Source organism: Mchenga conophoros, linkage group LG7 (assembly GCF_057382185.1).
Source record: "Mchenga conophoros isolate Kocher_MC1m ecotype Shallow Benthic linkage group LG7, M_conophoros_male_GT1.1, whole genome shotgun sequence".
NCBI classification, from domain to species: domain Eukaryota; kingdom Metazoa; phylum Chordata; class Actinopteri; order Cichliformes; family Cichlidae; genus Mchenga; species Mchenga conophoros.
This window is the reverse complement of record NC_140532.1, coordinates 29,724,041-29,740,000: the sequence shown is the minus strand read 5'-3', so window position 1 is coordinate 29,740,000 and position 15,960 is coordinate 29,724,041. Positions and strand designations below refer to the sequence as shown.

At 40.5% G+C, this 15,960-nt stretch overlaps 1 protein-coding gene and 1 long non-coding RNA gene across 2 annotated transcripts in view; one reads left to right on the top strand and one right to left on the bottom strand.

Moving 5' to 3' along the window:
* Positions 1–6,445, top strand: part of LOC146570363 (scavenger receptor cysteine-rich type 1 protein M130-like) — a 214,491-nt gene extending 208,046 nt beyond the window's left edge. Inside the window, exons 6-9 of the mRNA XM_085279424.1 lie at positions 49–330; positions 1,120–1,446; positions 3,231–3,328; positions 3,435–6,445. Of these exons, the coding sequence (XP_085135550.1) occupies positions 49–330; positions 1,120–1,446; positions 3,231–3,328; positions 3,435–3,449 (722 nt within the window). The 3' untranslated portion in view covers positions 3,450–6,445. The remainder of the gene's footprint in view (positions 1–48; positions 331–1,119; positions 1,447–3,230; positions 3,329–3,434) is intronic.
* Positions 6,446–14,285: 7,840 nt separating this feature from the next.
* Positions 14,286–15,461, bottom strand: LOC146570362 (uncharacterized). Its single transcript, XR_014892989.1, has 2 exons — positions 15,133–15,461; positions 14,286–14,502 (listed from the first exon to the last, which is right to left on the bottom strand). It is a non-coding gene; the product is annotated as an uncharacterized LOC146570362 (long non-coding RNA).
* Positions 15,462–15,960: the final 499 nt, after the last annotated feature.

The following is a 15,960-nucleotide window of genomic DNA, read 5'->3' as shown; positions in this document are numbered from 1 at the left end:
GGCACTGTCAAAATAATGACTTATGTAACAACTCTGCTTTCTGTTCAGAGCCTGTCAGGTTGGTGGGCCAAGCCAGTCGCTGTGCAGGCATGCTGGAGGTGAAAGTGGGAAAGTGGAGAACAATCGATTATTTTGACTGGGATCTGAAGGAGGCACATGTCGTCTGTGAACATTTGGGCTGTGGCTCTGCATTTTCTATACAATGGAAAAATGAGCCCTCTGAGATTTCTGTGTTGAAAATTGAGCCTGATTGTGTTCACTCCGGATCTGCTCTGAGAGAATGTGCAAAATCATCTTCCTCTTTCCTAACCCTGAATGTCACCTGCAAAGGTAAGCAGAATCATCTATCACATATCCTTATCTTATCGACTTTGCAGGGTTTAGTTCTTGTTTGTCACGATCACTGCTCTTCTGAAATATGTTCATACTTTCTGGGAAATTTTATCAAATGCTTCATTCCATTTTTATTTCAGTTATTTATTATCTGCTTGACCAGTAAAGACACCTGAATTCCTGTATTTCCTTTTGCCTGTCTCATTTAACTTAACCATCTCAGACTTTTCTTAAATGGCAAAAAGAGTTACCGTCTGAACCCTAAAAGACAAAATCTGCTCAGTTAGCTGATACTGAAGTAGCAACACCAAAAAAGTATCTGGACATAATTAGTGGAATCATTTGTATAATTGTGACATGAAAACTTTGCAAACTAAAAGTTAACACATATTAATACCCAATGTCAAAAGAAAGCCATTTTACCTTGACTGTTGCATCTGTTGTAGACAATCAGTGTTCACCAGCAAACCAGTTACTAACTTAAAATGTAAGTTCATCTCCAAACTGGATGGAAATAAAACAGACAAGTCGGGATGAGAAAGGAGATAAAGAGCTGCTGTGACTAAAACAACCTGAAAACTGAAACAAATTGAATGAAGAACACAAACTGTCCACCAGACGGGAAAACTGGAGGTTAATGGTTCGAGAGAGGGCTCGAGGAGCAGACATATGCTCTGGTGTTTACAGTAAATGATTTTGGAGAGAGTGCACCCAGCTGAGATCCTGCTACATTTTTTTTACAGAAGGTAGATGTGACCTCACCTTGCATCATCTCAATGTTTACAGACCTGCTGGTTCAGCCAATCATCTCTGTGTCCTTCATGAATGGGGTCTCCATGGCCCAGCAGCAGGGGCTTCAGGTGTCCAGGGGCTCAAACTTCACCATCAGCTGCTCCATCCAGCCACAGTACCCGGGGGGCTCCTTCCAGCTCACCTTCACCTCATCCAACACGGCGTACAACTACACCCAGCCAGCTGTCAATCACTCCGCCCACTTCCTGTTTCCTGCTGCAGAGCCCACCCACCAAGGAAACTACAGTTGCATTTATCACGTCTATGTTTTTTACCATGACTTGTCCTCTGAGAGCCCCCTGCTATCTGTCACTGTGTCAGGTAAGTTGAAGCAGAGGCTGCTGGGTTTGTGTTCAGGGCAGCGTTAAATAACAGAGAGGTTCAGGTTATGAGTTATGGTACTACTACTTTGATGCATACACTGCAGTATTCTGAGATACATAGAAATATTAGCCATAAATATGCAGTAAGTATTTTTGTACTTTATCACATGACCACATGTGGTCTTGAGCAATAGGTCTCCAGCTTTTTGAAGGTCTTTCACTGTTTTTCTTTGGACATTAGCTGCTTTATCACTCATTTTCAGTCCAGTCCTTGTACCTGACTGATCAACCAGTGTTGTGTCTACACATAACAGATAACTTGGCAGGAACTCAATTTTACATTGTTTTTTTAAATCACTATTGTGCTAGAAACTTGCCACCAAAGTGCAGCAATTTTGACATGTCTTAAGTTAAATCTATGAAAAATGCCAATTTCTTATATTTGCCTGTCCCGTTTGGTTCTTTAACCATCAGAATTGATGTCTGAAGGTCAACAAAGATACCCAACGGATTTATTTTATTTTATTTTCAGTTGTTACAGATGGGACAGACATGGCTGGGGAATAGGACAGGGAGAAAGAAAGATGAAGGAAAAACAGAGGAGAACAGGGAAAGTGAGAAAGGACACTTAAAAAGAAAAAAAACCTCCTGGATCACCTGTTGAGAGAAAAAAAAAGAAAACAAGAGAAAACAAGCAAAAAAAGAGAGCAACATAATAAACACAGCACCATCGCAATAATCATGCTAAGTGTAAATAACAGTAAATGCTAGTGATGTGTCGATCGCGAAACAGCTCTTAGAGCCGGATCTTTGAAGTGAACGACGTGTTTTTTTGTTTTGTTTTTTCTTTCTCTCACCCTCTCTCTCGCACTTTTTTTCGCTTCACAGGGGGGAGGGGCAGTAGTTACACTTGCAGTAGCACAGGAACAGAGCGGGAGGAAAAGAGAGAGAAAGAGAGCCAGGGACAACAACATCACATTAGAAAGGCATAGTAATCATCCACAACTGAAAATAGTTGTGGATGATTACTATAAAGGATTCAGAAAGTTTATTCATGCAGGTCCATATGACAGAGAATATACATCTTCTTTTTGTTTTGAATATTTTAATTGATGTTTAATTGTGTTGTGGTTTGCAGTGTTTTGTGTTGTTTCGCTTTAAATTTGTTTAAAAGGAAAAAGCTGGAAATTTAAATAGTTAAAAGTTGAAATGTGAATAGTTGGTTTTTGTATTTTATAATTTATTTATTACATTTTATGTTGAGTGAATAAATAAAAGTATATTTACGCTGGCCCCTAGAGACAAAGCACGTACAAACTCCAAATTGTGTAAAAACTCCAAAGCATGTACAAACAGGCCGGTTGGAAGCCAAAAGAGCCGGTTCACTAAAAATAGCCGGAATTCCCATCACTAGTCAATATTAAATATTGAATGTTGTTGTGCAGCACGCAGGTCCGACTGCGCACAATGTGCTTTGAGGTAGCAGCCAAGAAAGATGTTGTTTGTGTCTGTGAACAGTGAACACCCGTGTGCACACCTGTGTGGATCAGTGTGCTTGTATTAAAAAGGTTTTTCCATTTAACGATCTGTTAAATGGAAAAACCTTTTTAATACAAGCACACTGATCCACGATCTGTTAAATGGAGTGTGGGGAGCCAGAAACCCATCCACCAGGGCATGAAGCAGGCATGGAGGAGATCCAGGCCCCAGACATCCAGAGGCCTTGACTGAATGAATTATCTCTTTAATGATGCTTGTTGACTGTGAATGTGTCTTTATTAGATCCCACACACTCAGATGTTGTTAAAGGTGTTGTCATCACACTGGTAGTCCTGCTGGTCATTGTACTCATGATCCTTGGTCTTCATCTCTATCGTCAGGTACTGAGCACGTTTGTAGCTGAGAGTGAAGCTGCTCCTTTTTCATTTGAGGATAGGATAGAATTGCCGTAGAAAGCCTGATTGCTGTGCTGTGATGTGTCTCCAGGTCAACAAACAGTAGAACAGCCAGCTGACTGACTGTAAACTCTGTGTTTGAGCCCCTGGAGGAAGGCCAGGAACAAGTTCAGCCAGCAGAGGAGGACCTCCAAGGAGCTCGAAAGCATGTTTGGACAGAGCATGGTCTTATTTCTACACCATCTGTTTTGTCCTCCATCCTCCTATCTGTGAGCCCGAAGTCCGGTCAAAACACAAGTTCAGCAGGGCTGTGCAGAGATGTTTGAAAGGGCAGGTGCTCAAAGTTTTTAAAAAAAGGGGCACATAGAACCAGGCTGAATAACAACAACCCACATTCATCAAGAATCTAATATGGAATTGCATCATACTATATCACTGTCATCAGGTGGGGACTACGCAAAGCAAACATAGCTTATATTTTACCTATATATTACAATGATGCTGTTGAGGGGTTACTGCTGCTCCTGCTGCTGATTGTGCTGGAGGGCAGGTTTGTGTTGATCTGAAACTGTAGACATCAAAAAGTCCATAGGAGAAATGGTAGCTGATTAAACAAGTGTTATTAGATGATAACAAAATGCAAAGATTGGTGACAGCGCTTGGAATCATAAAGCAAGTGATTGAAACAACTGTGGGAAATAAACTAGGCTCTGTCTGTGACTCACTCTGTGCCGCTCTTCCTCCTTCCATCTCCTCATCTCATTTATCACTCTCCACCAGTGTTGGTCAAGTTACTTGAAAAAAGTAATCAGTAACTAATTACTGATTACTTCCCCCAAAAAGTAATCCCGTTACTTTACTGATTACTTATTTTCAAAAGTAATTAATTACTTAGTTACTTAGTTACTTTTTAAAAACACGATTTACAACCTGAAGAGGTGATAAAGCGATAGATCTTTCAGCCCAATTCTACTTTTTCTGCATAATCCATCATACAAAATGTAATCAAATGGAAAAGTCCCTTTTTTTTAAACTTGTTTTATCAGTTTTAATCTTTTAACTTTATGCATCAAGCAAAACTTTAATTATATGCAACATTCTCTGACTGGAAGAAATTACTTTAACATTTAAACCTATTTTCTGCACATTCCAGCACATAAAATAAAATATTTTTTGTGTTTACACTCACTCTTTCAAATAGATGCAAGTAAAACACAGCAGAAAATAAATAAAGTCAAAGACTAGTGGTCCTGTTGCTCTATTTTCACCTGTAAAGCAGGAGTGGGGTAGGCGGAGGTTTACCCTGGTGCAGGTGTGCCGCAGCGGTCAGTGGAAGGATATGGCAGCTCTGTGAGTTTCCCATTACGTCATAGCGCACTCGGTGCTTGCTTGGAAGTTTAGGGGGTTTTTCGCTGTAAAAAGAAGTTTTCTTCCCACGCACAACGGACACTAATGTTTTTGTCACTTTTTATGGAATCAAACTTAAAGTAAGGTCAGTACGTCCATGCTTTAAACGCTGCACGCTCATACTCTCTCCCACACTTCATATATGATCCATTGTTGATCTGCACACAGCTTTTGTCATGAACGTCGCACTTGCTTAGGTCACTGTCATGAGACATTCTCGCAAAAAAATCACGGTTTTAGTAACGCAGTAACGCAGCGTTCCTACAGGAAAGTAACGGTAATCTAATTACCGATTTTGAAATAGTAATCCCTTTATTTACTCGTTACTTGAAAAAAGTAATCAGATTACAGTAACGCGTAACGCGTTACTGTCCATCTCTGCTCTCCACTTGCTGTCCATCTGAGAGCAAGGTGAAATTTGCTATTGGATTAATGTATTATTTAATTATCCACACTTAAAAACTCTCACCAACGTTATATCATTAGTAATAAATTTAAAAAATCTATACTGTATATACTATGGCCACAAGTTTGCATCATGGTGCTGATCCAGAATCCTTCCTTTATTATATATTATAGTGCTATAATTATAAAATAATGATAATACAAAAATAAAGTAATAAATATAAAATGGGGCTAGGGATACGTATTTATGATTATTCAATTTGTTTGACTATCCATTCTGTGCAGGCAGAACGCTAATTAAATGTTTAACCCTTTAAAACCGGTCAGAGCGGCATGCTCCGTTTTGCGCAACTACTTTTAAATCCCTGTAGAACTGCAACCACGTAAGCTAGTGCAATAATTTTTTTTGCATATGAAACCGGAGGAGTTGTACTTACATCTTATGCCATCAGCTTGTCCTAGGTCACAGTTTCCTTCCACATATAGCTTTGCAAAAACTGCATAAAAAGCACTTGCAGCAACAAAAACATAATATTCCAGAAACACGCTTTGCCGAGCCAATCAGTTGTTCGTAACACTTCTTAGGTTGGAATAGACATCACCACGAACTATCGCATGTCCGCCATGACCTGCCGGAAACCGGAAGTGACGTCATTTTCGCGAAAATGTAGTCTTTTACCATCAGGGCCTGATGAGCCTATACTGGTGTTTTTAAAAGTTGTGTTTGACTTTATGACTTTCTGTATCGTTTCTGGGATGCTTAGGACTCATATTGCACTGCTGGAAATAGTTTATTGTGATGCACATGCTGCTCTTTTGCAAATTTGCACTGTAATATTTGTTTTCGTTTTTCCTGCAGTATATAAAAATTGGTGTATTTCAAAAATAAAACTATGAAGACACTTAAAATAAATTTCCTATGGTGGGAAACTATTTTGTGCAACTTTTTTGTATTTGCAGTTTAGAGGGATAAGCCTCTTAAATTTCTCTAACTAGAAATATATGTTAAAAAAACAAAAACGATTTAAAAATTTTTTTGTAGTTTATTGCACTTTTTGCAATTTATGTAATTACTATGCCCTTAATGCATGCATATTATGAAAATTTGGGCTATAACAGTTGTATTGATGTATAGCAACTTGAAATGCTCCCAAAAATGGCACTACAGCATGTAAAAATATAATATAAGCTCTGGCGGACTTGGGGTAGGTCTTAAAGGGTTAAACTAGAGATAATTTTACTTCTGTAAAATCTGCATTTTGTCATATTTGATACATAAATATAATACAATCTGTCTTTTGATGTATTTTCTTTATGTGTGTGTTTTTTATAATCATCCATAATTATGTTGATATGCATATCAGATATTTTTCAGTGAAATATTAGTCCTCCAGAAGGGGGTGCTGCTCTTGTGGCGACCTGCAGCAGGTGTTTACTGGCGTTTTCTTTTTGTTTTTAACTTTGTTTTAATTCTGTTCCTAACTGTGGTTTTAACTTTTTATGAGGTTTTTGCCGAGATGGAGATCTTCTACACCTTATTTTTATTGTTGTTGGCGATATTCACCTGGAGTCAGTCACTCTTTTTTTTTTCTTTTTTTCCCCAAACTTTATTTGAAATTATAAAGCAAACAGTCAGTCATTCCAGTTCAGTTTGTACAGTAGACATACAAGGCAAATAAGAGTAACAATATACAGTACAATGAAATAAGAAGGATAAATAAATAAAGGGGAAAAAAGGGGGGATTGTGACAGACTTCATAACAACTTTGTACTTGAAAGTGGTGACAGCTCATATGTGTCTATTTTGTGTGCGTGTGCGGGCCAGACGTGGTCTGCGTGAGTGAGTCTGATTGTCATTTTGTATGCAGTCGCTTTTAAGCTGATGAGCAAGCTACACATGTTCAGAGCAGGAGCTGGTTGACCTTATCAGAGGGGAGGGAAACAGAGCTATGACATCTCAAGCATGCAGCTATCCATGAGTTTAGTTTCTTCCTGGCACCCCATATGGGCAACAGCTTTTCTGCATCCTGATTCATGTGTGTGAGACTTTTGTAACATCAGCATCATGTTTTTGTTTTGTCGAAAAGCAGGTGATTGTGTCTGACGTCATGGTGTGTGTGAGTTACAGAGAGGTGTGAAAGTATGTGAGTGAAGTGGTCTCGAACTGGGGAAGACATGATTCTGCAGGTCACCTGCCCAGTGGACACAAAAAAGAAAAAAATAGTTGTGTGGACGAAATATGAATGATAACATGGCAAGTGTTTGGTGTTTCTCAGCCTGAAACAACTGTAATGCCACTTTCTGTTTTTAAGAAAGGAGAGTTCCAAAAAAAAACCAGAGAGAGAGAGATGTGTGTTGTTTAAGCAGTGAGGAGAACAATGAAAATGTCTTAGTTTGTCACTTTCAGGTGAAAAGCAGACCTGGATCAATTTTCCACATGCAGCAGTTGGAAGAAAGTTATAGGTTTCACATCATTAGGAAACACTGAGGCAGAGCTTTTGGCTGAGTGGTGTTTACAGCTTAACTCCCATGTGTTCCTCACCCTGAAAAAACAAGCTCCATGGAAGCTAACCTCTGCCTGAAGACAAGGAGTGCAGTTCCAGAAGCACAGCACATCTACAATTCATAGCAGCCCAAGAGACAACAACAGAGTCCTGAGAGAGGTCCAGCAGCAGTGTGTACAAACGGCATCAGAGAGTAAGAAAACCCCATCATCATGGATGGATGGAGATGCGTTTCCAGCAAGCTGCAACTTCACTGTGTGTGAAGATGACTTTTGAGGAGACTGTCTGAGTGACATTTGCCACTTTTGGAGTGGAATGGCAAGATGAGACAGTGAGGATGACACAGGACAAAGCTGAAGAGAACTGTTTGCCATTGGACTGCAAAGAGTGAGAGGAGCAGGTGAGAACACAGAGGAAGGCTGTCGTTTAGTGTGGGAAATCAAAATTTGGGTTAGCAATCCTGGGAAAAAAGGAAACTGATTTAAGTGGGAAAATTGTGAAGGAGTTTGGACCACAAAATGAGAAAGGTATATAAAACACACACAAGCAGAAAATGCATTAACCATACTAACCCTACATGCATATACACATACAATGACACTCATGAAGACCAGACAGCATCTTAAGCATGAGATTCTGTTTGTCATCTTGTCCAAGTCACTCAGTAAGATGGAAGTGATACGTAGACTAGTGGATTAAATATTATAGGAGGACAGATGATTGCATCATAGGGAGAAAACAGAATGCTGATGAGGAGTTTTGCATGATTGTTGAGTTTCTGGTGGGTGAATAAGTTTTAACATGGCACACATTTGGTTACATGAGAACAGAGATGGGCAGTAACACGTTACTTGTTACAAGTAACGCGTTACTTGTAACGCGTTACTGTAATCTGATTACTTTTTTACAGTAATGAGTAAAGTAAGGGATTACTATTGCAAAAACGGTAATTAGATTACAGTTACTTTCCTGTAGGAACGCTGCGTTACTGCGTTACTAAAACCGTGATTTTTTTTTGCGAGAATGTCTCATGACAGTGACCTAAGCGAGTGTGACTTTTGTGACAACAGCTGTGTGCAGATCAACAATGGATCCTATATCGAGTGCAAGAGAGAGTATGAGCGTGCAGCGTTTAAAGCGTGGAAGTACTGACCTTACTTTAAGTTTGATTCCATAAAAAGTGACAAAAACATTAGCGTCCGTTATGTGTGGGAAGAAAACTTCTTTTTACAGCGAAAAACCCCTAAACTTCCAAGCAAGCACCGAGTGTGCTACGACGTAATGGGAAACTCACAGAGAAACTCGCGGATTCTTCAACTGACCGCTGCGGCACACCTGCACCAGGGTAAACCTCCGCCTACCGTAGTCCTGCTTTACAGGTGAAAATAGAGCAACAGGACTGCTAGTCTTTGACTTTATTTATTTTCTGCTGTGTTTTACTTGCATCTATTTGAAAGAGTGAGTGTAATCACAAAAAATATTTTATTTTATGTGCTGGAACGTGCAGAAAATAGGTTTAAATGTTAAACAAATTTCTTCCAGTCAGAGAATGGTGCATATAATTAAATTTTTGCTTGATGCATAAAGTTAAAAGATTAAAACTAATAAAACAAGTTTTAAAAAGAGACTTTTCCATTTGATTACATTTTGTATGATGGATTGCAGAAAAAGTAGAATTGGGCTGAAAGATCTATCGCTTTATCACCTATTCAGGTGTAATTAATTACTTTTGAAAATAAGTAATCAGTAAAGTAACGGGATTACTTTTTTGGGGAAGTAATTGGTAATTAGTTACTGATTTTTCAAGTAACTTGACCAACACTGCATGAGAAGAAACTTATTATGTGATGAGACAACAGGGTTATGCTGTATGTTGTGTGTGGTGTGGCTGATTGGATGAATGTTTGAGATTAAACTGGCTGATGATTTGTCTCATGTTACAAAGTTGAGCCTGCCAATTAGGTTTGGTATGATTTATCCCCCTGAAATGAAGAACACGTGTCATGATTTAACAAGGCCTTTCCTTTCCTTTCTTTTCTTTTATTCTTTTTATTTTGTTACTTTCACAGTGCACTGAAAGTTTTGTTCAATATTCTTTGTCATCTAAGCAGATCTAAATGTTTCAATAGGAAGAACTACACAACATGTTGTTGCGAACGGTTGCAAAGTGAGTTTCTCCAAAATTAGAATGGGCTCAGGAGAAAGTCATTTATTTGGGACAATTAGGAAGCGAGTCCCTTTTTCTATAAGGATACAGCGAGGTAATCCAGTCTAAAATTCTTCTTTTTCTTTTCAAAATGTTGTCGTTTTGCTGAGGTTGGAAACGAAATGTGACAATAATTTCCACTATCAGCAAAAGAAAGAATCAATGAGTAAATGAATGAGTGAAAATTAAAAAATGGGGAACTGACTGACTGATTGGTAAAAGCTGACTGGAGAGACAAAAGCTTGACTGACTTGACTCCAGTATGCAAGATTGCACCTCCACCCAGTGACAAAAGGGTGGATGTATGTATGTACACTCAACAAAAATATAAACGCAACACCTTTGTTACTGCTCCCATTCCCCATGGGATGGACGTAGAGACCTAAAATTCATTCCAGATACACAATATAACCATCCCTCCCAAACAGTGGTCACAAATCAGTCCAAATGTGTGGTAGTGGGCACATCTGCTATATTGAGATAATCCATCCCACCTCACAGGTGTGCCACATCAGGATGCTGATCTGACATCATGAGTAGTGCACAGGTGTACCTCAGACTGCCCACAACAAAAGGCCACCCTGGAATGTGCAGTTTTTTGCGCTATTGGAGGTCTGGGGACCCAGAACCGGTCAGTATCTGGTGTGACCACCATTTGCCTCATGCAGTGCAACACATCGTCGCATGGAGTCTATCAGATTGTCAGTTGTGGCCTGTGGAATGTTGGTCCACTCCACTTCAATGGCTGTGCGAGGTTGTTGGATATTCGTGGGAACTGGTACACGCTGTCGTATACGCCGGTCAAGCACATCCCGAACCTGCTCAATGGGTGACATGTCCGGTGAGTATGCTGGCCATGCAAGAACTGGGACATTCTCAGCTGCCATCTGCCCTGAACAATGTGAACCATGATTCATCCGTGAAGCGCACACCTCTCCAACGTGCCAGACGCCATCGAATGTGAGCATTTGCCCACACAAGTCTGTTACGGCGACGAGCTGGAGTCAGGTCAAGACCCCGATGAGGACGACGGGCATGCAGTTGAGCGTCCCTGAGACGGTTTCTGACAGTTTGTGTAGAAATTGTTTGGTTGTGCAAACCAATTGTTCCAGCAGCTGTCTGGGTGGCTGGTCTCAGACGATCTTGGAGGTGAACCTGCTGGATGTGGAGGTCCTGGGCTGGTGTGGTTACACGAGGTCTGCGGTTGTGAGGCCGGTTGGATGTGCTGCCATATTCTCTGAAACGCCTGTGGAGACGGCTTATGGTTGAGAAATGAACATTCAATGCACGGGCGACAGATCTGGTTGACATTCCTGCTGTCAGCATGCCAATTGCACGCTCCCTCATTGCTTGTGGCATCTGTGGCATTTTGCTGTGAGACAAAACTGCACATTCCAGGGTGGCCTTTTGTTGTGGGCAGTCTGAGGTATACCTGTGCACTACTCATGATGTCAGATCAGCATCCTGATGTGGCACACCTGTGAGGTGGGATGGATTATCTCAATATAGCAGATGTGCCCACTACCACACATTTGGACTGATTTGTGACCACTGTTTGGGAGGGATGGTTATATTGTGTATCTGGAATGAATTTTAGGTCTCTACGTCCATCCCATGGGGAATGGGAGCAGTAACAAAGGTGTTGCGTTTATATTTTTGTTGAGTGTATGTTTCTTTTTACAGGAGCAGAAAGATGACAGCAACAGGATGCATGAGCTTTTGGGCTGTGCTGACTTAACCTTTTAATTGCCACTTTCTGTGTCTTTGTGAATTTACCAGCAGTGTGTTATTCATTACCTTGTGTTGCTCACAGAAGTCACTTTGAGAAAGAGTGTATATCAATCAATCAATCAATCAATCAATCAATCAATCTTTATTTATAAAGCACTTTTCATACAGAAAAAATGTAGCACAAAGTGCTTTACATAGTTAAAAGCAGCCCACCCCACCCTCCAACTCACTCCCCACACTCTCAATACACATATATCCCCCCACCCCCACACACACACACATACACACACGCGCACACTTAAAGAGTAAAAATTGGGCTGGGCTCGCATGAGCCAAGTGAGGAAACATTATAACAGAGAGCCGTCTGCACCGGGAGCCGGTCACAGACCGCAGCCTCCGGGCTGGGCACACAGCAGGAGGGAGGCCAAGGAGCCCCCCAACCAGGCTGAGAGAACCCCAGAGACCCAGCAGCCACGGTCAATAACAGCCCCGGTGCAGAGAGCGCCCTCCGAGGAAACACTGGAGATATGACGCAATACGATATATACAGGGTAAAATGATAAAATAAATAAGAACAGGATACAATATAAATATAAATATAAATAGAGTAAGAAGATTAAAAAATGAATAAGAATAAAATCAAAAAAATATTAGGTAAATCCTAAATTAATAATAGAATAACAGGATAGAATAAATAAGCATAAAAAATAAATAAACGCTAAGTAAAAGCTAAATTAAAAAGGTGGGTCTTGAGCCTGTTCTTAAAAACATGTACGTTCTCTGCGGCCCTGAGCTCCTCCGGCAGGCTGTTCCACAGACGAGGACCATACCACTGAAAAGCTGCCTCTCCGTGAGTATGTGTCCTGACTTTAGGGACAATCAAAAGGCCAGTACCAGAGGACCTCAGGGTCCGCGAGGGTTTGTATGATAAAAGCAGATCTGAGAGATAAGAAGGCCCAAGACCATTAAGACATTTAAAAACCAATAAAAGAACTTTAAAATCGATCCTGAAACACACGGGGAGCCAGTGCAGCGATTCTAAAACCGGTGTAATGTGGGCCCGCCCTCTGGTCTTCGTCAGCACACGAGCTGCCGAGTTTTGCAAGAGTTGTAAAGTTGAAATATTCTTCTTAGGAAGACCAGAGAGCAGGGCATTACAGTAATCAATGCGACTGGTAATAAAAGCATGCATCAACATCTCCGTGTTGGCCCGAGAGAGAATAGGGCGGACTCTGACTATATTTTTTAGATGATAAAATCCAATTTTGGTTACATGTTTAACATGTGGGATAAAACCAAGCTCAGAGTCAAAAATAACACCCAGGTTTTTCACTTGTAGCGAAGGACATAGTGAAAATGCCTCTAATTTAGACAAGAGTTTCTCTCTCTGAGCCTCAGGACCGACAATTAAAACTTCAGTTTTGTCCTGGTTAAGCTGTAAAAAGTTTTCTGCCATCAAAGATCTTATATCCAAGATACAGTTAAAAAGGGCATCCATTGGTCTGGTGTCATCAGGAGACACGGAGATGTACAGCTGCGTGTCATCAGCGTAACTGTGGAAGTTCACTCCATGCCTCCTGATGACACTGCCGAGAGGCAACATATACAAATTAAAAAGTACAGGGCCTAGAACCGACCCTTGAGGCACACCACATGTCATCTTATGGATCTTAGAGGAGCATGTATCCATACTCACCATAAAAGTTCTGTCAGAGAGATAGGAAGTGAACCAGTTGTGTACAGCACCAGAGAGGCCCACCATGTGTTTTAGTCTGTTTAAAAGAATAGCGTGGTCTACTGTATCAAAGGCTGCGCTTAGATCCAGTAGCACCAGGACTGAGAGCTTTTGGGCGTCCCAGTTACATCTAAGATCATTTAAAACCTTTAGGAGAGCAGTCTCTGTGCTGTGGTTCACCCTAAATCCAGACTGGAATATCTCCAGGATCTGTCTATCATTGAGAAAATCAGTAATCTGAGTAAAAACAAGTTTTTCTAAGACTTTATTTAAAAATGGTAAGTTGGATACAGGTCTGTAGTTATTAAAATCATTACAATCCAAATTGCTCTTCTTCAGAAGGGGCCTCACCACCGCCGTTTTAAAGGCAGCAGGGAAGACATCCAACTGAAGAGAGCAATTCATCATGTATAAAAGCTCAGCCTCAAAAAATCCATATAGTGTTTTAAAGAGTGAAGAAGGGATTGGATCTAAAAGACATGTGGTGGGTCTCACTGTGGAGAAAACCTTCTGAAAGTTCTCAGCATTAACCAGGACAAAGCTGTCCAGTGTCTCCTCAGGTACAATCGAGCCCTCAGATGTGTTTACAATCATATCGCGATTAGATAAAATATCAGATCTGATGGCGCTGATTTTTCCCCTGAAGTGGTCTGCAAACTGCTCACAGAGCGAGTCTGTGGGGTTCTTTTGGAGCTTTTAAAATCAGGGTTAAATAAATGATCTATGGTGGAAAAGAGGAGCTTGGGATTATTTTTGTTATTACTGATTATTTTGGCGAAGTATGAATTTCTTGACTTCCTTAATGTATTATTGTACATTTTAAGTTGCTCGGAAAATATTTGATGGTTGATAGTATTTTTATTTTTCCTCCACCTCCTTTCTGCTGCCCTGCAATTTCTTTTGAGTTTTTTGACTTCTTCGTTTCTCCAGGGTGATACGTGTTTTACGTTAATCTTTTTGGTGGTGAGTGGAGCAACGGAGTCAAGGCTTTTCTTCAGTTTGCTGTTAAAATAACTAAAAATCAAATCGCAGGGTGCAGGTAAAATCACAGGGGGGCATTTGACTAAAACCCTGGTAAAATTTGCAGCCACTTCAGAGGTTAGATAGCGCCTCCTCACAGTTCGCACCGAGGTCTCCCGCTGAATAAAACCGGTGATGTTAAAAAACACACCTGCTTCACGCCCTGGAGGACGGGGCTGTGGCCCCCCCACACCCTCTAGCAGATTATTACATGAAGGAACCTTTTAAAAAAACAAAAAACAAGCGCGTCCATGCTCACAGGTGTACACACGGGTGATCACACCCACAAACTACACCCTTTTTGGCTCCTACCTCAAAGCACACTGTGTTCGGTTGATCTTATGTGCTGCACAATAATGTTTAACATTTAGTATTTACTGTCATATTCCCATATATCATTGTGATGTTGTTTATTCTATTACTCTTGTTCTCTTCTGCTTGCTTTCTTTTTTCTTTCTCAGCAGGTGATCCAGGTGATGCATTTTTTTTCTCTGCCCGTTCTGTTGGTTTTTGTCTTTTGCCCTTCTCCCCCGTCCCTCTTCTCAGCTGTTTCTCTTTCCCTCTTTCTTTCTCCCCTTCTTTCCCCCAGTCAAGTCTGTCCCGTATTCAGTAAGTGAAAATAAAATAAACAATAAAAGGTGAATCAAATGGACCATTACGGCAAGGCTGGGATGGTCAGTTTGGTAAAGTAAATCCGTTGGGCATCTTTCTTTGCCTTTAGACAACAATTCTGATGGCAAAAGAGCCAAACGGGACAGGCAAAAGAAAAAAAAAACCACACAGTAGTGGTCAGAGACAGCCAAGTCAACAACAGAGGACACGCTGGTGGACAGCCCATGGGTGATGACCAGGTCCAGAGTGTGTCCTCTGTTGTGAGTCGGCTGTGTGACGTGCTGGGTAAAATCCAAACAGTGAAGAATGTTTAAGAATTCTTTTGTTGCAGGGTCAGAAGGATTATCTATGTGCAGGTTAAAATCACCGGTTAAAATTATCATATTATATTTTGAATGTATGTTTGTTAAAAATTCTGAGAATTCCTTGATAAAAGCAACGCTGTCTTTGGGTGGTCTATAAATTGTGACAGATAAAACTGGAGGGCTGCTGAAAACAATAGCGTGGAATTCAAAAGTGGTAAAATGATCAAATAAAATTTGTTTGGTGGTGAGTGTGTTGTTGGCTAAAGATGCAGTCCCACCACCTCTCTTACCACTTCTAATAGAAAAAGAGAAATTAAAATTTGGTGGGGAGGCCTCAGTGAGAACAACTGGTGCATCCGAGCCCAGCCATGTTTCAGTTAAAAATAAACAGTCAAGTTTATTATCTAAAATTAAATCATTAATAATAAAAGACTTGTTCGACAGAGAGCGTACATTTAAAAGTGCCATACTGATTGAGACTGGTGGATTATTGACAATAGAGTTGAATGGATGTTGATATTTTTGAAGAGGCCGGAGGTTATTAATGTTTTTGGAGTTACTGGATTTATGATAATTCTGTTGCTCTCTGTTTGTGATTATGACGGGTATTGTGTTGACTGTGGGAGAGAGAGGTCCGAGTCCAGAGTTTTGTGTATTACTGTTAAAAGTGGAACAAATATAGGAGCTGGGAC